This window comes from Penicillium vulpinum (genome assembly GCF_028829585.1).
Source record: "Penicillium vulpinum strain IBT 29486 chromosome Unknown utg000004l_segment0_segment0, whole genome shotgun sequence".
Taxonomy (NCBI): Eukaryota; Fungi; Ascomycota; class Eurotiomycetes; order Eurotiales; family Aspergillaceae; genus Penicillium; species Penicillium vulpinum.
In genome coordinates, this window is record NW_026643244.1 from 614,187 (window position 1) to 633,695 (window position 19,509).

General features: G+C 50.0%; 8 protein-coding genes across 8 annotated transcripts; 4 read left to right on the forward strand and 4 right to left on the reverse strand.

Moving 5' to 3' along the window:
* Positions 1–571: 571 nt before the first annotated feature.
* Positions 572–1,584, reverse strand: N7479_008783 (CAP domain-containing protein; the record flags this gene model as incomplete). Its single annotated transcript, XM_057256476.1, has 2 exons — positions 572–914; positions 965–1,584. 2 exons carry the CDS (start codon positions 1,582–1,584, stop codon positions 572–574), a joined length of 963 nt encoding a protein of 320 aa, XP_057103934.1.
* Positions 1,585–3,205: 1,621 nt separating this feature from the next.
* Positions 3,206–5,735, reverse strand: N7479_008784 (thioredoxin domain-containing protein; the record flags this gene model as incomplete). The annotated part of the gene is made up of 4 exons (XM_057256477.1): positions 3,206–3,846; positions 3,908–5,419; positions 5,470–5,587; positions 5,640–5,735. 4 exons carry the CDS (start codon positions 5,733–5,735, stop codon positions 3,206–3,208), a joined length of 2,367 nt encoding a protein of 788 aa, XP_057103935.1.
* Positions 5,736–6,204: 469 nt separating this feature from the next.
* Positions 6,205–7,490, reverse strand: N7479_008785 (WD40 repeat domain-containing protein; the record flags this gene model as incomplete). The annotated part of the gene is made up of 4 exons (XM_057256478.1): positions 6,205–6,459; positions 6,518–7,165; positions 7,224–7,389; positions 7,450–7,490. The coding sequence occupies 4 exons, from the start codon at positions 7,488–7,490 to the stop codon at positions 6,205–6,207; spliced, it is 1,110 nt and encodes a 369-aa protein (XP_057103936.1).
* Positions 7,491–7,762: 272 nt separating this feature from the next.
* On the forward strand, positions 7,763–9,771 carry N7479_008786 (uncharacterized protein; the record flags this gene model as incomplete). The annotated part of the gene is given in 5 exon segments (XM_057256479.1): positions 7,763–7,785; positions 7,838–7,873; positions 7,925–8,055; positions 8,073–8,170; positions 8,407–9,771. The coding sequence occupies 5 exon segments, from the start codon at positions 7,763–7,765 to the stop codon at positions 9,769–9,771; spliced, it is 1,653 nt and encodes a 550-aa protein (XP_057103937.1).
* Positions 9,772–10,631: 860 nt separating this feature from the next.
* N7479_008787 (uncharacterized protein) lies at positions 10,632–12,010 on the forward strand (the record flags this gene model as incomplete). Its single annotated transcript, XM_057256480.1, has 6 exons — positions 10,632–10,826; positions 10,888–10,970; positions 11,036–11,180; positions 11,233–11,268; positions 11,322–11,916; positions 11,970–12,010. 6 exons carry the CDS (start codon positions 10,632–10,634, stop codon positions 12,008–12,010), a joined length of 1,095 nt encoding a protein of 364 aa, XP_057103938.1.
* A 499-nt stretch (positions 12,011–12,509) lies between these two features.
* On the forward strand, positions 12,510–14,127 carry N7479_008788 (putative MFS transporter; the record flags this gene model as incomplete). Its single annotated transcript, XM_057256481.1, has 6 exons — positions 12,510–12,751; positions 12,807–13,378; positions 13,431–13,601; positions 13,707–13,783; positions 13,832–13,886; positions 13,955–14,127. 6 exons carry the CDS (start codon positions 12,510–12,512, stop codon positions 14,125–14,127), a joined length of 1,290 nt encoding a protein of 429 aa, XP_057103939.1.
* A 575-nt stretch (positions 14,128–14,702) lies between these two features.
* N7479_008789 (uncharacterized protein) lies at positions 14,703–16,144 on the forward strand (the record flags this gene model as incomplete). Its single annotated transcript, XM_057256482.1, has 3 exons — positions 14,703–14,897; positions 14,953–15,259; positions 15,312–16,144. The coding sequence occupies 3 exons, from the start codon at positions 14,703–14,705 to the stop codon at positions 16,142–16,144; spliced, it is 1,335 nt and encodes a 444-aa protein (XP_057103940.1).
* A 531-nt stretch (positions 16,145–16,675) lies between these two features.
* N7479_008790 (putative nuclear RNA binding protein) lies at positions 16,676–18,814 on the reverse strand (the record flags this gene model as incomplete). Its single annotated transcript, XM_057256483.1, has 1 exon — positions 16,676–18,814. One exon carries the CDS (start codon positions 18,812–18,814, stop codon positions 16,676–16,678), a length of 2,139 nt encoding a protein of 712 aa, XP_057103941.1.
* Positions 18,815–19,509: the final 695 nt, after the last annotated feature.

Here is a 19,509-nt window from a genome sequence, read left to right on the forward strand (position 1 = left end):
GACATCCGTAGCGTCATATGTACCTAGGTTAAGCTAAAGCCACCTGTTACGGAATACAACTACTACAACTACAATAGAAAATCCTACTTCCAGGACATTGAGAGATATTCATGATTACATACGCTGAGGTTGTACACAGTACAACACGCTCGCAAAAGAAAAATGAAATGACGCCAGAAATTTTGTTATCCACAGGATGAACCGCAACACAGAAGTGGCGGAAGACAAGGTGTCAAAAGAATATTCACAATGGAAGAATAATATCTGCATTGCCATGAGTCCTTCAAAGTAGATGGACAAAGCACACTTGCATACATACAGTATGGGTCACAAGCGGAGACCCACCCGGCCTCCGCCTCTCCCTCGAGAAGAGCTCCCGAGGAGGATCACCGATCATGGCAGGACATGCAAATGATGAAGGTAAAAGACAAGAAAATGAATCCATATGGCGCAGACCGAATGGGGGAAATATGTTATGTTGATTGGAGGAACAGGATCGATGGGGTCACACCACTCCAACGAATATGAGATGCGACATTCTCAATCAACACCTCCGTATACCCCGAGACATTTACGAGCTCTTGGTCAAGACGTTTTCGGCGTAGGCGCCTCCGAAGTTACCTGGGGGACCGTAGTTGCAGACGGTGTAGGGGGCGGCGCTACCAACATTCTTCAACTCGGGGCAGCTAACAGTGGCGCAACCGACGGTAGTGGTGCCCTTCCAGACGATCTGAGTGAAGTGGCCCCAGGAAGCGAAGTTGGTCATATCAGGGTTGGCCTGGCCGTAGAGGCCGTCAAAGTAGGGTGCCTCCCGGGTGTACATCATCTCGCTGATGATCTTCTCGCCGACATCTGCCGAGTCGTAACCGTATGCGATGTTCTGACCATAGGATCCGCTGGAGGCCTCAATGGAACTAGTACCGTTAGTATGACTGTTTCCCAAGCCAAACGAAGGAATACTTACGTGTCGTGTCCGTACTCGCAACGCGAGGCGAGAGTGTTGGCAGCTTGCTCGAGGTCCGCGGCCCAGGTCAAATCGGGGGAAGAGTGATCCCGGCGATGAATGTTGTGGTAGTGCAGGATGGACTCCTGGTAGGAGGTGCCAGCGCTAGGGGCGGCAGTAGCAGCGGCGGTGGTGGAGGCAGCCTCGGTGGTAGCGACGGAGGTAGTCGAGGGAGCAGCAGAGGTGGTCACTGGCTCCACTTCAGCCTCGGTGGTGGAAGCCCGGGTGGTGACAGCCTGGATAGTGGCAGCCTCAGTAGTCGAAGACGAAGTGGTGCTAGTGGGTTTCACATCCTCAACCTCGGCGGCAGCAGTAGTAGAAGCGGCAGCGGCAGCGGCCTCGGTCTCGACCGCAACGGGGGCCTTGTTGGAAAGGTCAACAGTGGGGTGGGCAGCCTGCTTGGTGTGGTGGTTGACGTGGTCCTGCTTGACCACTACAGCAGTGTTGGCGGCGGCGGTGGGCCACTGGGTGACAGTCTCAGTGACAGTAGTGGTAGTCCACTCAGTCACATAAACCTCCTTCTGAATAACCTTGGCACAAGTGCCGACCGCCAAAGCGGCAAAGATGACCGCAGAACGCATTTCGAACTGTAGACAAAGAAACTTCTCCAGGAAGTTTGTTAAAAGAGGGTCGGGATTGGTTCAAGCAGATCGACTGCTTTGACAAAGGAATGTGTAGTTGGAGAAATGAATGGCAGGCCTAGAAACACCTTCTTTCTTCAAAGAGTGAAAGAAAGACAAGATGCAGGCTGAAAGGATTGAAGGGCTTGGAGAAGAGAAGGGAGAAGGGAGGAGAGGAGGGTGGCTTAATGAGTAAATAATGTAGAAAGGGGAGACCGGGAAGAGGTGGGGCCGTGCGAAGAGGGAGGATATTAATTTTAAATGAAGTCCAAATGATTTTGAGAGATAAAAGATGGAGTATAGGAGTAAATTATTTTATAAATTATTCTATAGAAGTTTTGAAAAACTTCAAGGTCTTCCTCCTATACTTATTCTTTTGGGGGAATTTCCAACCTCTTCAGATTTGAACATACCTGAATGTGGCACATTCCATCGTACATTCTAAGTCCTAGATACCGTTCACAGATATGAGGCTGGAGATTTGGACCTGAGTATTTATTCTCCGAGGATTTCAGCAATTTCATTTTTAAGGATTAAGGATATAGTATGTGATGTGTCCATTGGATGTACATATGTACATATGTACCTATTTGTACGGAGTATGGCGTACTATGTTCAAATTATATCCCCTGGATCATCCCGTCCACATATGGAGTAGGTAGTACGTATGCTAATTAAAAGAGACAAAAGAAGATATAAAGTAATTAATAGTGCCATGGATTCTCGATCCAATGGAGAATCTTTGGAAAATCTCTGTGCAAAATCAAATAGATCGTGTACTCCGTCTGATCGAAGCCAAAGCCAAGCCCCTTGTCCAGGAACAGTTTCATAGTGTCCACCAGTGTCCACCCACATAGCTTCCACAACCAATAACTCCAGCTCATTGATATCAAATCTCTCCACTATGAACACCCACTAAGAAACTTTAGTCTCTTCGGCTTCTGAGATAGATTAAATCAATCAACCTCGTTTCAGCCACTTTACGGCAAGAATATCTTGAATACGTGTTCTACACTGGTAATCAAAGAACTTCCCTGTTTCTGAATTTGATATTTTAAATCCAAATGTCCGCTTTCAATATTATTATATAGCTATGGAGTACATACTACCCAGGTATAGGTAGAGAGTGGAAGATCAAACGTTCCAAGGTTAGATTACCTTGTCACGGGACAACCAATCACAGCAAAACGGAAAGAGCCCGGAAACGTTGGCATACCTATCACCCACGGGTCATGGTGGGACACAGGGCGCTTACCTACTCCTATGTATACAGTGTAGCAAGGGGAAAATCCAAAACATTCATATTCTTCCTATATCACATTTGTCATTGTACAGAGTTTCAAATTGTAGATTCTAGTCTCCAACAGCCCTCCACCTTTTCGGCATTGGAGCCCGCCACGAGATCTCGCCGCAGGGTCCGAAGTCCACTGAGGCGGCAGAAGATCCGCTCTGAACGTAAAACATGCAATATCATCCAACCGAACCAAATGTCCAAGAGCGCCACACAAAACACCCCCCTAATGTTAATATCGAGAAAAAAAAATGTACTCCATAGCGAAAAAAAACCCCCCATAGCGCTCGCCTAGAGATCAATAGTTCGGCAATGCCCAGTCTCACAGACCATCAAGTAGTTTTTGGCTGGCTCGGCAGCCTTTAAATCTCGAAAGAGTGTATTCCGAGATTTAAGCCAGAAGGATTGATTCCCCACAAAGTCTTTCAGATGTGACGGGCGAATGTCGACAAGCGACGTGACCACGATACACGAGGACACCGCAACGTCGGCCTCTTTTCGGACCAGTTGCCGGATTAGATCAAGTGCCGACATGGGCTCATCGTTTCGACTTAGCAGAGTCTCGCCACGTGGATGAGGCATTGAGGAGATATCGGCGGTGGAGTACACACCCGTTACTGTACGAGTGCCAATCTGGAGTCCTACGATCACGTCCAGCATTCCGACGAACAGGAATGGATGCTGGATGATCTCCACAGCGAAGGTGTTGCACGTCTGCCGAGCTAAGGTTCGATATCTCTCATCTTCTAGCAGGGCCGACAGGCGCAGCAGATTACGCGCAATGACCCCGTTTACCGAAGGTGTTGCTGACTCGGTACCAGTCTTCAGACGGAGGAGTGGGTTTGGCATGCCAGGGGTCGTGACTGAAGGTGTACTGTAGTATCCAGTGGTTGTGGAGCCGCTCTGAGCCAGGAAGTATTTATTGAGATAGTCTAGAATCACCGAATTAGTCATTGGACCCCATTGAGGTCGAGATATAGGGGTTATTATCACCTTGCAGTCGCTCAGCAAATTGCAGATAGCTGTCGTCATAAGTAGCCTCATACATGTCGAGCAGCCCACTAGCCAAATATGCGTAGTCGTCGGCGAAACCCGGGGTGTCTCCACGACTTCCATCTCGGTAAATACGCCATAGCTGTCCCGTGGCTTTGTCGAAGAGTTTGTCCTTAATAAAGCTGATTGCCCGTGCTGCTGCTTCGCGACAATGCACAGCCTTAGAGCTCTCAATCTCTTCAAACAGAACACTACACTTGGCAAGCGCGCCGATTGCCAATCCATTCCAGGCCACAATAATTTTGTCATCCAGGTCTGGCCGCCCGCGTTTTCGTTCGCGGTAATCTTGCAACTTCTTCTTTGACGACTTGATGATCTTAACCACCTCTTCCTCGCTAAGACCAAAGTCTCTTGCAAGTTTGCTCGGTGTGGCGCGGATGGACAACACGTTTTGGTTCATGAACTCGTCATGCGGGTCGTGCTCAGGTGGAACGTTGCCGTCGGGGAGAACACCCCAGTGTTTGGCGCAAACTGGAGCATCCCGAGGGCCGAGAACTGAAGTGAGTTCCTTCAGCGACCACACATAAAATGCACCCTCCCGCTTTTCGGTATCATTGGGATTAGGATAACTGTCGGCATCTTCCGAGGAGAAGAACCCTCCGGTGGGCGATTGTATCGGGGGGCTTGTCAAGTAGGCAGCCAGATCATAGACAGCCCCTAAAAGTTCGGGGTCATGAGTGAGCCGGAAAGCGTCCACGTAGACATCCAATAGCTGTGCCTGGTCATAAAGCATCTTCTCGAAATGGGGGAGACCCCAGTCCGTCGTCACGCTATACCGTGCGAATCCGTGGCCGATGTGGTCCCGAATGCCACCACGAGCCATGTTCACTAGTGTCGTGACGGCCATCGCGGTGGCTTGTTCACACTCATCATGTCCCACAACATCCGTTACCTCCGTCGGGTAGGCACCGAGCCGGAGTAGGAAACTGAGGTTAGTCGGTGTGGGAAATTTAGGTGCGCGGCCAAACCCGCCATTGACCGAGTCGTATCGAGATGCGAAATGCTGGTACGCTTCTTCTAGAAGCTCAATATCCAATTCCTCCTCCTTATCATTATCGCGATCATCCTGCTGCGAGTGCGTCCCTTCCTCGGCAAACTCTCTCAATTGTTTGGTGATTTCTTTAGCACTTTCGAGACAGCGTTGCTGTTGTGTCTGCCAGACATCTCTCAATTTTTCTAAAATCTCCACAAACCCGATTGCCTCGGGGCCCGTAAATGTAGTTGAATTTGGGCCTTGCCAGTAAGTGCCACCAAACACGGGCTCAAGGTCAGGAGTCAAAAACACATTCAAAGGCCAGCCACCAGAACCCGTTGTGGCCTGGACATAATTCATGTAAATGTCGTCGATATCTGGTCGCTCTTCGCGGTCAACCTTGATTGGGACAAAGGACTCATTCAGAATCGTAGCCACCTCTGACGACATGAATGATTCTTTTTCCATAACATGGCACCCTAGACAAGATTAGAATACTAGTACACCTAGTGGGGTAGTTGTAACCTACAATGGCATGCAGAGTAACCGATGCTGAGAAAGATTAAACGGTTGTGCTTCTTGGCAAGCTCCAAAGCTTCGGCATCCCATACTTGCCATGCTACTGGGTTGTTCATATGTCCTCGGACCTGTTGTTCTGTCAGCAGGTTGCAATTTCTCCCAACGGAGCACATCTCTCACATAAGGGGATTTGCTTTGCTCTAGGCGATTAACCATTTTTGGGCCCGTGTCAGGTACATCATGACGCGGATGTGCGTGGTTGATCGAGGCAGCCATAGTGCGACTGACTTTCCAATACTTTTGCTGGTCGGAGACTAGACGTCCGTTAGCCCGGGGCCCCGAGGCCCAAGAGGGGTTACTAACGGGTTCCGGCAGTACAGTACTCAAGTTTAGAAGCTACCCCACGTGCGATCGAGCTCTAATGGAATATAGATTGACCTGTGGCGCAAATAATAGCCCTTAACTGGGAGAGACAAACGGGCGGGGATGGAGCGTGTCTTGAAGAATAAAGTCGTGTGCGGGCCAGTGCCCTTTAGGCGGGGGAGTCGAGGCGAGGGTCGAGGACGCGGGAGATCGGCCCTGTGCGTCATGGCTGCATCAGGAATGTCACGTGATCAATACTACACGGTTGCAGGTCGACTGTACATTGTATAGAGTTCTGTGTAGTCTACATTGTATGGTATTTGGTGCACTGTACATGTCTCTCCTAGGTATATAACTGGGTATCACATCATCTAATCGTCTTCTAATCGTCTCCCATCAGTTCTGCCAACTCTGCCTCCTCCTCCGCCGTTAGCATTGACTCCGCTGGCTTTTCTGCATCCTTCTCCTCTTCTGCAGGCTTCTTTGCAAGTTCCACTGCCTTCTGAAGCTCATCGGGCCGAAGGGACCATTGGCGGATGGTCGCATCAATTCCTACACTGACAATGGTTGACCCCACAAGCACAAGCCCAGTGACCTCTTCGAAGTGGCCAGAGAAAGTATGATGCAGTGCTCCGGTCTATTTTAATCAGTACATACCCATAGCAACACTAAAAGAAAAGAAAAGAAACCCTTACCGATCGGTTCCACACTCGAACTTCCTCGTCCCGACAGGCAGTCACAACCCAACCTCCCGTTTCATAGACGACAATATCACGGACAAAGTCAGGGTGTTCTAGGGTCAGATTGGCCTTCCATCCATTCTCTCGAACCAAGCATTTGGCAGTCTTGTCAGCCGAAGCAGTCCAGAGATCACCGTCATTATCGAAAAAGAGCTTGTATACACTAGTTTCATGTGGAAGGAGAGGGTCAGTAGTACTACCCCCGCCAAATATACTGAATTGGCGAATCTCCCGATCACTTCCCGCACTAAATACGATCGGTTGGGTGCTCTCTGATTCTGGGTCAAGGACAAGATCCTGGATGCCGCGAGAGTGGCCCTTGAAGGTCTCCAACCGCTCACCACTCGTGATATTGAACACCAGGACCTGTGCATCTGCACCACCGGAGATGAGCAGGTCATCTCCAAGTAGTCTTGCACTAGTAACTGTTCGAACAAAGTCGGCATGCCCTTCGTACTTTTGGCGTAGCTGGCCTGTGGCAGTGTCCCAGCTCCAGATAGCCTTGTCCCAACACCCGGCAAACAGGAGCTTGCCATCAGGACTCAGACAAAGACTAGTCACGGGAGCCATAGGACCTGTAAACGCCCTAGCTGTTTCTCCTGTCTGTAGAAGTGTGAGAACTCGGGTATGTGAGACTGTTTGAGATCACGGGTGCACTTACGGCAAGGATGATCCTTCTCACTGTGCCATTGCTTTGCGCAACATAAATAGACCCGGTATTCCAGGGGTCTGGATGAGCTGCTAGGATCTTGCCCTGCAGTCGAATAGGGTTTCCATTGTTGTTCTGGGCCTTGGCATCTTTCCGCTCCTGGTCATCCAGAGATGCGCTGTGGGGGATGTCAATTAGCACTTTTCAATTCAAAGACCCAAGTAATGTTTTGACTCACGATGTCTGGAAGAAGTGATCCCGGTTGGAAGATGTCGTCATCGTGTCTCAAGTCTCTAAAAATCAAGTCAAACGCAAAAGTAGCTCTCATTTTTCCCCATCAACTTCTCCCCCGCCAACTCCAAAATTGCTATCCGAGCTTACATCGTCCACCGTAGCCCGCATCCTCCACAAAACCACAGAATTTGCCTTTCCTCTCCCTTCCCTTCTCTTCCCAACCTCCTCTCTCGTCCCTTCAAGTCTCTTCCTTTTCTTACTCTTTCCCTCCGTATCATCCCCTTTGCTTACCCCGCGCGAGATCGCGCACAGCTACCATGGAGATGAACCACCTCATAGGGTCAGTCTGAACCTGTTCGGAGTCAAGGTGGCCTAGAGTTAACATCTAGCAGTCAGCGTTTCAACCTGATCTCGAAAAGTGACATTCGGTAAGTTTATCAGATTCTCTCCACTGCCTTGTCCACAATTAATTGTCCCAGTTATGTCGGTACTCTTCACGAAATCAACCCCGAAGCTTCTACGATAGCTCTTGAGAATGTCATGTCATTTGGCTCGGAAGGGCGCCGTGGCAACCCCGCCGATGAAGTTCCCCCTCCACCAGCGTCTACGAGTACATCGTCTTTCGAGGAAGTGATGTGAAGGACATTAGCATTGCCGCGGAGGACCAGAAGGATCCCGCACCGCAAGAACCACCTCGGGTTCCGGATGACCCTGCTATTCTTGGGGTAAGTCACCACAGCTCTTTCTTCAATCTACCGCGTCATTCCGCACAAGAAACCACCGCCTATTTTCTCGGTGAATTGATTAAATGACGAAAAATTCTCGGATGTAAACTCACATACCTTCTGAATGCGCAAAACCATGTTGATATTTCCGTTGCCTTCCTTCTGATGATCAATTCCCCATATTGGATTTGTTTTCTGTATCATTTTGTATACAGTTTGCTGACCAGTACGATTAGGGCGCGCAACGACCTGTTCCTGCCCAAGGGCCTGACTTAGGACCTGCTCCATCGAATCTTCCTTCCCAGGGCCCTCCACAGGGTCCGCCCCAGCTTCCCCAGGGAGCTGGCCCAACTCCTCCCGGTTACCCCCAGCAGCCCCAATTCCAGCCAGGCTTCTACCCACCATATGGACAGCAGCGATTTGGACCACCTCCTCCATTCCCTCCGGGTCCTGGTTTCCAGCCATATGGCGCTCCTCCCGGATGGTACCCACCTCCAGGCCATGGATTCCCCCCTGGCCCCGGTCAGTTCCAACCTCCGATGCCCATTGGCCCTGGTCAGCAGTCTGGACCTCAGCAGTCTGGGCCCCAGCAGCCTGCACCTCAGCGCCCGGGACCTCCCGGTGCTGCTCCCGCGCCTAAGCCTACCTCTGATATTCCGGTCGGGGACAAGGTTCCCAACAAGTCTACGAACCGTAACGCAACTCCTGCAGCTCAGAACGCCCCCACTCCTCCGATCGAGTCCAAGCCTACTGTGGCTGAAGCTTTGCAAGGTCCTGTCAGCACTGCTCCTCTGAATGTTCCTCAGAAGAATGGCCGAGTCATGCCGGCTATCCCAATCGCTGCCGCAAAGCCCACTCCGACCGCCCACATTCCTACCGCTCCTCGGGGAAATACTCAGTCTATCACTGATGCCACTGCGGCCGCCACTGCTGCCGTTGCTGCCGCCATGGCTAAGTTGCCGCAGCCTGGTGCTCAAAAGCAGCCCGGACAGCCCGAAAGTGCTGTGGACGCGCTTACGCAGCAGATGAATCACATGCGCCCTTACGACAATACCCGTCCTCCCCGAGGCGGTCACCACCACCCTCGTGGTGGACGCGGCGCTGCTCGTCCTCCGCAACAGCCCAAGAAAATCGAAGTGCCCCAATCGGATTACGATTTCCAAACCGCAAACGCCAAGTTTAACAAGCAGGATTTGGTCAAAGAGGCCATTGCCACTGGAATTCCTGTTGCTGAGGCTGAGGCCCATGCAGCTGAGGAGGCGGTATCTATGGAATCCATGTCAAACGGCGGCAGCACTTCGGCCCATGGATACAACCGCGGTTCTTCCTTCTTTGACAACATCTCTAGTGAGGCTCGTGATCGTGAGGAAAACACCGCCCGTGTTGGTGGTCGTGAATGGCGCGGCGAGGAGGAGAAACGCAATATGGAAACCTTCGGACAGGGCAGCGTTGATGGCTACCGCCCCAACTACCGCGGTCGTGGCCGTGGCCGCGGCGGCTATGGTCGTGGTCGAGGTGGAGGTGGTTACAGTCGTGGCTACGGCCGTGGCCGTGGCGGCCGAGTCCCTTCGGAGTCTACAGGTGTCCCATCCCAGGGTTAGTCGAGATTTCTTTTGATCACATGTCCTTCTAGCGATGATTGCTATCTTGTTTTCATATTTGGGGTGGCAAGACTATGACTGAAACGAATAATCACGCTTGAATCTTTTCTCGTCTCTTCGGCGCAATGGCAAACTGGGGCTGGGGGCATACTGGGTTGCCCATACGATACTTGATACTTTCTACAACAGCAATTATGGGTGTTTCTTTGTGTTTATTGTTATCTTTTTTTCCTTTTCATCTGCCACGCATACCCTTTCTGCAGCGTCTTCTGAAATTCCTGGATCCGGTGGAAATTTCCTTCTCATGTTTTCACTGCGCAGAAAGTGGTCAATGCACAACGATCTCTGGTGCTTCGCATAGAGGAGATCGTGATTATGTGTAAACCATATTGGGAATTTCCCTCATTGACCTAAATGAAAAAGTCAAAAAAACGAGGCCGAATGGCCTACGAATCTGTTTCTTCCCTTGTAGTTCCATGTAAATACTACATACTCCGTGACTGTGATTCGCAGCCTTTAGCTCTTATCAAGCCCTATGAGCCTGTACATAATATGTACCTAGTAGTATTGATCAACTGCGGGGAAGTTGCTCTCTCCGCATATCTTGTGGATTGACCAACTCTATAGATTATATCTTTACCTCGGACTATACACTTCTTAATCCCCGAGGCATCTCGATCCGCGGGTATGCCATTTAAATAAGAATAGTTCAAAAATTTTCAATATCCTCAAATGCCCTTGTTACCACTATAAATTAGGACATATGTATAAGGTATCTTTTTAGTGCAGTCACTGTGTTACGCAAGAGAGTTTGAGGGTTAAATACCTGATTCCTTGATTTTTATATCCAGTACTTTTCCATGTCATCCCACAGTTTTCTTAGACTTTCTGCCGTATCGACTCAGCTTGAAGATAATCCTATGTCGTCCACTACTCAGGTTGCCAATCAGTTACCCTGGAACCCTAACAACACCAAGTTCCCTTCGCAGAAGGAACTTCCAAATATTCCAGGCGCGCCCGACGGTGCTGCTTGGGTCTGGGGCAAAAATGATGAGGTATGGTGTTGCTATGTCCTATATATTCTGTTCTTATAGGGTTAATCTGTCTGGTGTACAGGTTGGCAGATTAAACCTCTTGACGCCGCAGCGGGTCAAGGCATCTACTGCTGAGATCGAGACTGGCGAGATGGTGCGACTGGAGTAAGTTGAAAAGACTATAAGATTGCGCTGCATCCAAATAGCTGCTTACAAGCATCAATATGAAGTCTTCCTCTCAACGTCCCTGAGAAGCCGGCTTTTGGCCGCGAGGTTTTCCAGCATAGCATCAAAACACTTCTTGAGGGCGTTGTTTATGACGATACTTACTCTATGAACACGCAGAGTGGTACACAGTGGGATGGATTCAGGCATGTAAGTGATTCTTCACTCTAAAAGCTACCATCCTGGTCTAATACATCGGTAGTTCGCCCACATTGATAGTAAGTGTTTCTATAATGGGGTATGTATCAACTTCCCTTCTCTATTTCCAAAAACTAATTCATCAACGCCTAGGCCAAAGGCAGCGACTTCGTAGGCGAGACCGCGAACAACCGCTGCAGCATCCACCATTTGGCAATTCACGGAATCGCCGGTCGAGGAATCCTCCTTGACTACCGCCACTATGCCAAAACACACAACATAGCCTACGACCCCTACACAACACACAGCATCACCATGTCGGAGCTACAAGCATGTGCGGCCTCGCAGGGCCTAGATCTCCGCCCGGAGTCCGAAAGCGGCGACGTCCGCATCGGAGACATCCTCCTCATACGCTCCGGCTTCGTGGAGCGATACTACGAGATGAGTCCTGAGCAGCGGTATGCAGCTGGGGCAGCGCCCCACGAAGATCTGTGCTTTGCGGGACTCTCGCGCGAGCCGGCTCTCCGGGACTGGTTGCATGATTGCTATTTTGCGGCTGTGGCGGGTGACTCGCCGACGTTCGAGGCGTGGCCGGTTCCTGAACACGAGACCTTTTTGCATGAGAGCTTGCTGCCGCTGTGGGGTGTTCCTATTGGCGAGATGTGGGATTTGGAAAAGCTCGCTCAGAAGTGTCGGGCGAGGGCAAAGTGGACTTTCTTTATGACTAGTTCTCCGGCCAATATGCCTGGTATGTATCTTCATTGTGGGCTGGATCTATGGGCTATGCTAATGAGTTGATAGGTGGAGTTGGTACCCATGCGAATGCCACTGCTATTCTTTAGATGGTATTATTTTAAGTGCTTCAAGTGGGGCTTCCGATGCAACCCTGCTTCGGGCCAGTCCTACTATCCAGCTGTTGAAGGTAGATTAGCTCTATCTTTCATGAAGGATGTGAAATATAACCATCTATATCAAGTGCATTGTTCAAGTATATATTTAATACTGTGCCCCTTTCATTATCTAACGAAAGGACTAATAGAGATATATGTATCAGAGTTTATAGCCTCTTCATGACTCTCTCAAGTCCCCTTTGAGCTGAGCAGTGTAATACTATATGACCTATCTCCCGCCATGGGGCTCGGTTAAACCTCGGGCCAAGACTGGGTGACTCCGCATTTCTCCACGTTTGGGCCGCTCCCATTTCGATATTGAACTTCTTCTACTTGAACTACGCAATCCCGGGCCGAATTGCCGTTTCCTGTTGGCTTTAAGAGAAAATTGTACTTCCGTCTTCCAGTCTTACTCTTATCCAAAGACTGGAGTCCCATATTCCATTTCACCATGAGCACCCTGACGCAAACAGAGACAATCGTGCTACAAACAAGAGCTTCCACCGAAGCCATTCCAGCCGAAAATGAAACATCACAAGACTCAGGGCCCCCACAACCAAAATGGATGTATGCCAAAATCCTTAGCGCAGGCTTATCATTTTTCGTCGCGGGGGTCAACGACGGAAGTCTAGGATCACTAATTCCCTACGTGCTACGCACCTACAACATCGACACAGACATGGTAGCCGTCCTGTAGGTCCGGACCAGACCAAAAATAATTATCTACAAACAATACTAACGCCACCAGATACGGCACAACCTTCTTCGGCTGGCTAGTCGCTGCCCTGACCAATGGCAAAATAATCCAAAACCTAGACCTGGGCCCAATCCTCAGCCTAGGCGCCGCCATCCAAGTCCTAGCCCAAGTGCTGCGCGTCTGGGAACCCCCATTCGCACTGTACGCGGTAACATTCTTCTTCGCCAGCTTGGGTCAAGCCTATAACGACACCCACGCCAATACCTTCGTCTCGGCGCTGAACGGCGCGCATAGATGGCTCGGCTTTATACATGCTATGTACATGGCCGGGTGTCTTGTTGGCCCGTTTGTAGCAACGGGTGTGGCGTCGGCGAATGCCGATTCGAAGTGGTACCTGTTTTATCTTTTCCCGCTTGGAGTTGGCGTGATGAATCTTGCGTTTGTGGGTGTTTCTTTCCGGGATCGTATGGCACTTCCGGCACGTTTGAGGAGGGAGAGTGGGGGTAGGGATGGTTCGAAGTCTGCGCTCAAGGAAATTAAGGATACGCTTTCTACTCCTGGGGTTTGGCTGCTCAGCTTGTTTTTCTTTTTTTTCTTGGTGCTAGTATTACGGCTGGAGGTTTGTATTCGCTATTTTCTCTACGTGGCTTATGAAACTGATGATAATACTGGCAGGCTGGATGGTCGAGTACCTTGTCAACGTCCGTAACGGCGACGTCAAAGACATGGGTTATGTCCCAGCCGGCTTCTACGGTGGCGCCTTTCTGGGACGTCTTATCCTCGCCGAGCCTACGCATAGACTTGGCGAGCGCCGAATGATCTTCATTTATGCTTTGTTGTGTGTTGGTTTGCAATTGGTATTCTGGCTGTGAGTTTGACACCTCCAAGATACCATCTATAAGCCCGGGTATCTTACATTATCTTTACTAATTTGTACTCGTGGTTTACTAGTGTCCCAAATATCATCACCGAGGCAGTGGCAGTCAGTCTATTGGGATTCTTCTCAGGTCCTTTCTTCGCAACAGCAAGTACACCCCGTTCTATTTTCCTGGTCCCAACTCTAACCTCTAACTTAGGGTATATCGGTCGGCTCAAAGATCTTCTCACCGGAGATCCGCTCTTCCGCAATCGGTAAGCTAACCCCACAGCCTGAGAATCCGCGGAGCCGCAAATTTATATCCTAACTCTAATCCGTCTAGCGTTCGTCTTCGTACTGGGTCAAATCGGCGGCTCGGTCTTTCCCGCTTTGACGGGCATCATTGCAGGAAAAGTTGGTGTTCAGGTCCTGCAGCCCATGCTTGTTGGTTTGCTTGGCGCGGCTGGTGCGAGCTGGTTAATCCTACCCAAGGCTACTGCCTTGCATCAGGATTGAGGGATTTATAAAACTGAGACTTATGGTACACAACGGGGGCTCGGCTCTATTGTTCCTGGGAGAGAGTCTGGAGGCATAAAATCCTGTATAAAGATCAAGATGCTCTCTGAGGGCTTCGAGAGGATGAAGGAGGCTGTATCTAGAAGACAATACATGAGAGTTGCTAGTTTGAACGGATATCTTGGCCGTTCTGTACAACAAAGAAAAACTACACACTACTCAACGGTAATGATTACTATTATTATATTGACTGAGTTCCTTTTAATCCACCTTGCCGTGTACTCAAGAATCATGCTATTCCTGGGATCCTAGGAACTAGTGCTTTCATCACGGGGACGAAGGGCATCATGTAATTGGCCTTGATTAATGCCAAGGCAATGTCTTGGCTCCCTGCAAGGCTGAGAACCGGCCAGCCAAGTAACGCCCCGAAATTGCAATTGATACGAGCTGGCTTAGCCCTAATTTCCGCCCCGGTTGCCTTTACCTTATATAACTTCTGTTCCCTAAACATACATAACGATACAATATCTTACAGAAATACTAATATTATTAAAATATTCAGTCAGTACTCTACAATGCGCCAGTCACTCATTGCTCTATGGGTATGGTCGTGGGCATGTGCCGGTGTCGGTGCCAGTGACCACACATTTCCCCTTGTGAAGCGTGACGTACCTGCCGTTGTTGGCATGGATCTATATCCCCATCAAACAATATCTCGTCTACTGAAAGCAAGAGACACTACCACTATACAAACCACGATAGGAAACACTGTATGTTCATCAGGGCTTACCGTCCGATAAGTATTGAATTCTAATATATATACAGTTGGAATGGTTTGCCAATGTCTCGACTGGAACACCGCCGCAACCCTTGGCCATATTGGTCGACATCGAGCACAACGAGTTTACCGTCGTTCTGGGAACTCCCTTGGAAGGCGACAACTGCCAGGAAGACTCATATTGCCGCCTGTATGGGGCATACAATCTGAGCCAATCGTCCAGCGCCAACTCTACAATAGACGAAAGTAAACGGAAATGGTCATATACCTTCGATGTGACCACTGACATTGTCACTATGGGAGAGACACAAGTGAAGGATGTCAAATTAAACACTGAATTTATCGTAGGAAACGGTATGTATACTCGTGTATCTGGAGTTCTGATCGAACTAATACAATTCAACAGCTAACATAATGGGTCTATCTCCGAACAATGAGTCATTTCCCTATCAGCTAGTCGATCGAGGCTTGATTCGCTCCCCCTCGTTCAGCGTATGGGGAAATGCATCCTCAGATGGAGGAGCGGGTTTACTTTTTGGTGGAGTCAATAAGGCGAAGTATCATGGGCCATTACAGGCATTTCCCTTTAACAAGACATCCGAGGTCGTGACCCTCCCTCTGTCGGGATTTCAAATACAGTCAGACTCGAAGGAACCAACAACTTATACGTTCCCGAGTTCCAAGCCATTCATACTGAGCACTCGATACATCACCACGACCCTTCCCGACAGTGTAATCCAACAGATATATAAGGACTATAACATCACCATGGAGAAAAACGGCCCTGTAGTGGATTGCACCCGGCTTACCGAAAACCACACTATTTCTCTCAGTTCCGGAAACGCTACATTCTCTGTGCCCTGGAGTGAGCTCATCGGTTATCGGGACCCTACTCGGAACCTCTGTCGATTCTACATAGAGTCGTCAGACGAAGACGCACCCTACGCAGGTACCATCGGTATCCCTTTTTCACATCGCATGTACATTGCCCTCAACTACAACAGTGGTTTTGTCGGAGTGGCTCCCTTGAATGAGAATCCTGGCCCAGACGAAATTCTGGAGATTGGAGACGGCCCAGATATCCCGGATGCAGAGGGAGATTTCCCGACGTCTATTTTACCGTACCCGCTGCTACCAACAGTAGCGGCGTCAACATCGACGGGACTAGCAGCTATGCCGACTTATATGCCAGGCGGTATGTTAGCCGTTGCAGGAGCTGCGTTAATGGCGGCGCTTTAAGGTCTTTAATTGGACGGGAAATTGGCATAGCATGGATGTTGAAGATATGAACTTCGTGTATTTTATTTTGCATCTGTGTATGGATTGTTGGACTAAGAGATCATGTATTATCGTTGTGTTGGATGAATGTTATAGGCCACTATATACAGAGTGTTTGAGGGGACTCGGACTGTGTTCCTGATGGCTATTATTAGCTTCCTAGGAGCATGTGATGACGCTTTCAGAGTATATGCTGCTTGTTCGGGGAGTTACAGTGTCTCCGAGAACTGACAGAGATGTTTAATTAGCCAAAGTCTCTCTATTGTATTCGCCATATCAACATCATGAAACGCGCGTTCAGCTTGAGGTTAAGCAAGGGTATAAAAACATTTGAATTCATTACTTCGTTACATCCCATCGACCAACAACAACCAATCAAAAAGAAACCCAATGAAATACACACCTCGCACAGCTATGCTAAAACCTGACTACTAACATAAAAAAACCTCATAAACATCATTCCTCATAAGAAAACAAACGTAACCAAAACCATCAGAAAATATCCTCAGGCCACTGATAATCCTCAAGGCCGGAAATCACCGACTCAACACCGGAAGCCGAGGACGGCGAAAGCACTGGCGCAGAACTAGGTCTCTTTTTAGGCGACCTATTCACAACATTGACCTTGGCTGCACTAGAGCGAAGTTCCTCAGGGAGGGGCGGCACGGGCGGAATCTCGTCGTCAAAGAGATACCCCGAGCGTCTCCGAGTAGGACCCGTCTTCGATCGTGTCGGGGTACGAGGGCTACGATCAGGATTGAGCTGGCGCTGTGGGTGGTGGTAGAAGGATTCGCGGTGTGATTCACTTCGTGGCGCAGGCAGAGGCGTAGCCCAGATACTGGAGCGGGAATCGCTGTCTGAGGCAGCGGCGGGTGACGTCGCCGGGCGTAGGTTTGTTCGGCCCTTTTTCATGCGGAGAGGGGTTGTGGGCTTGGAAGTTGGTGAGCGGGTTGTTCCGGAGACTTTTCGGGGTTGAACGTAGGGGGACCTTTTGATGTTGTGCGTGGCACTTGTATTTCCTCCTGCATCCTTTTCTTCGTGCTCGGGGGAGGGAGCTGTGTGGTCGATTGCTTGTTTGCGCTTGGCTGAGCCGGGGCTCTCGCCGGCTTCGGATTTATGCCATTTCGCTTTTCCGGGTGGGCTAAGTAGACCGGAGTCAATCAGATCCTCGCGTCGGTCATCATGGATGCCTTCCGTCGGATTGGGCTGAGGAGGGCCCCCACTATCGAAAGATTCAGGATTGGAAGACTTCCTTTTACGGGAAGAGCGGTCCTTACCCATTGACGATGACTGTGGCCCTTTTGAGCGCCATTTTGGACTCTGGAGCTTAGTCGGGGTTTGAGGCAGCCGTGATTCTTCGAAGGAGAAAGTCCCACGGTCTTCCATTGATGGTAAGGCCGTCAGGTTGTCCGCTTCGCATTCAGACGGGTCGTCTTTTGCAGTCTGTTGATCCAGGAGTCTTTCCGACGGCAGAGTGGGAAGGGCACCAGGGACGAACTTCCTTGGGAACGATGCGGGATCTATTTCGGTATTTGTCTTTGGCTGAGTTGTAGGTGCTGGGGTCCGTTCCTCGTTGCCTGTGAGGTCACGAAGCTCCCGCCGGGCACGTTGCAGCTTGTCCTCGAGGTTGCTTACTTTCTTGATCAATTTGGTTTGGCGCGAGATCTCTCTGCGGGAGGGTTGCTTGCGCAGTCCAGCCGGCTCGTATTCATCAGAAGTTACATCGCAATACACTGCTAGGGGAGCAGATGGCGATCCATGTGATTTATGGAAGAATGACTTTGGCAGGCAAAGATCTTGAAGTGAAGAGCGTTTAGAAGCTGAGGACTCAGAGCGTGAGGGTGGAAGATGGTTTCCTTGATCAATTGACTGGCGATGTAGATCTTTGACTGGAGAAGTATGTTCCATCTTGTGCCGAGTAGACTGCCAGGTCTGGTCGGTGTGGGTAGTGTTGACACGAAGATGGTCAGTGTAATGACCTTTGTTCGTACCCTGATAGCCAGCCTTCTTCAATTCCGCATAGGCCTCCTCCGCTCGGTTGATGACATCCTTCTGCGGCGATTTATTGGGCGACCCCTCCAAGCTCCTCCCCCACCCACCGAAGGGATTGAACGCCGAGGCTATAGCCTTCCCAAAACGGAAGATACCAGATGCACGGTGGTGAAGGCTAGGGTGTTTGCTTTCCTGCTCCTGGAAGTAGATACTGGGCGGTTGCTCGCTGACACTGTCACTCATAGTCGCTTCGACGAATCGCGATGTCCGACCTCTAGAAGCAGATGCCGCGGCATGGCGAGCGCGCAGCGAAGCAAGCGAACCTCGAGGTGAAGCGCGCGGCGAAGCCCTGTATCCTGGCCCATTTCCGCCCACGCCGAGACTCCCATTTTCACCGCGCTGGGTGCGGCGATCGTGGGCTCCATAATCAGCAGCTTCTTCGGGCAATGGCCAGTCATTCGAGCGACGTCGCTTGGTCGCCTTTACTGCGGACGATCGGTGCTCATCGTGCGCTTCTTCGGCGTCGTCGAATTGTCCAGAGACGTCTGAGCTCCAATCGTAGCTCTCGTCGTCGCTAGAGCGTAGGTGCTTGCGCGAGGAGCGCTGGTGTGCGGGGCTCGGGTCGATGTCCATTTCCATTTTGGAGTCGCGGGCGCTGAAATAACGCAGGGAAGTTAGATTTGATCTCTCTTATGCAGGCTTTGAGATCCCTTCCATGGGGATTATGGCAAGGGACCTTACCTTTGCAGCTTGGGTTATCCTTTCTCCCCACGCCCTTGAAAGGATATCGCAAAAGTCAGTCGGAATTTGGCATAGAATTGTAGTGTTTGGAGCGCTAAAAGGGAGGAAATGAAACAAAGAAGTGAAAAATCGAAACTAAAATCTCGGGAGACTCGAGCAAAACTGTTGCGCAGGTTTGTTTACATACTCCGCACTTGCCAAGGGAGGAAGTTTGTTATGGTACCAGGTACCCACGTCTACCGCAAACTTACCATGGTTTACAAAGTACCCATTACATCATCAGAATGTGCCATATCCCCAAACAAACATTGAACATTATGGATACAAATATGTTTAATCTATAAAATCTGAACTCGATGGAGAATTCCATGTGCTGGTATTCGATAAGGAATGTACATATGTAGCTGTATGTACCGGATTTTAGGCCGCGGATGCGAATTTCCCGATCGGGGTGCCGCCGCTTTATGAGGGGGCTCAGGGTCCTGTTCACTGAGTATTCCACAGCACAGGGTGATTACTCAGTGTACTCAAGGGTAGTTATGCGACAGCGCTTAATGCAGGGATCAACACCCATGATGCTCAGTGAGCGATTC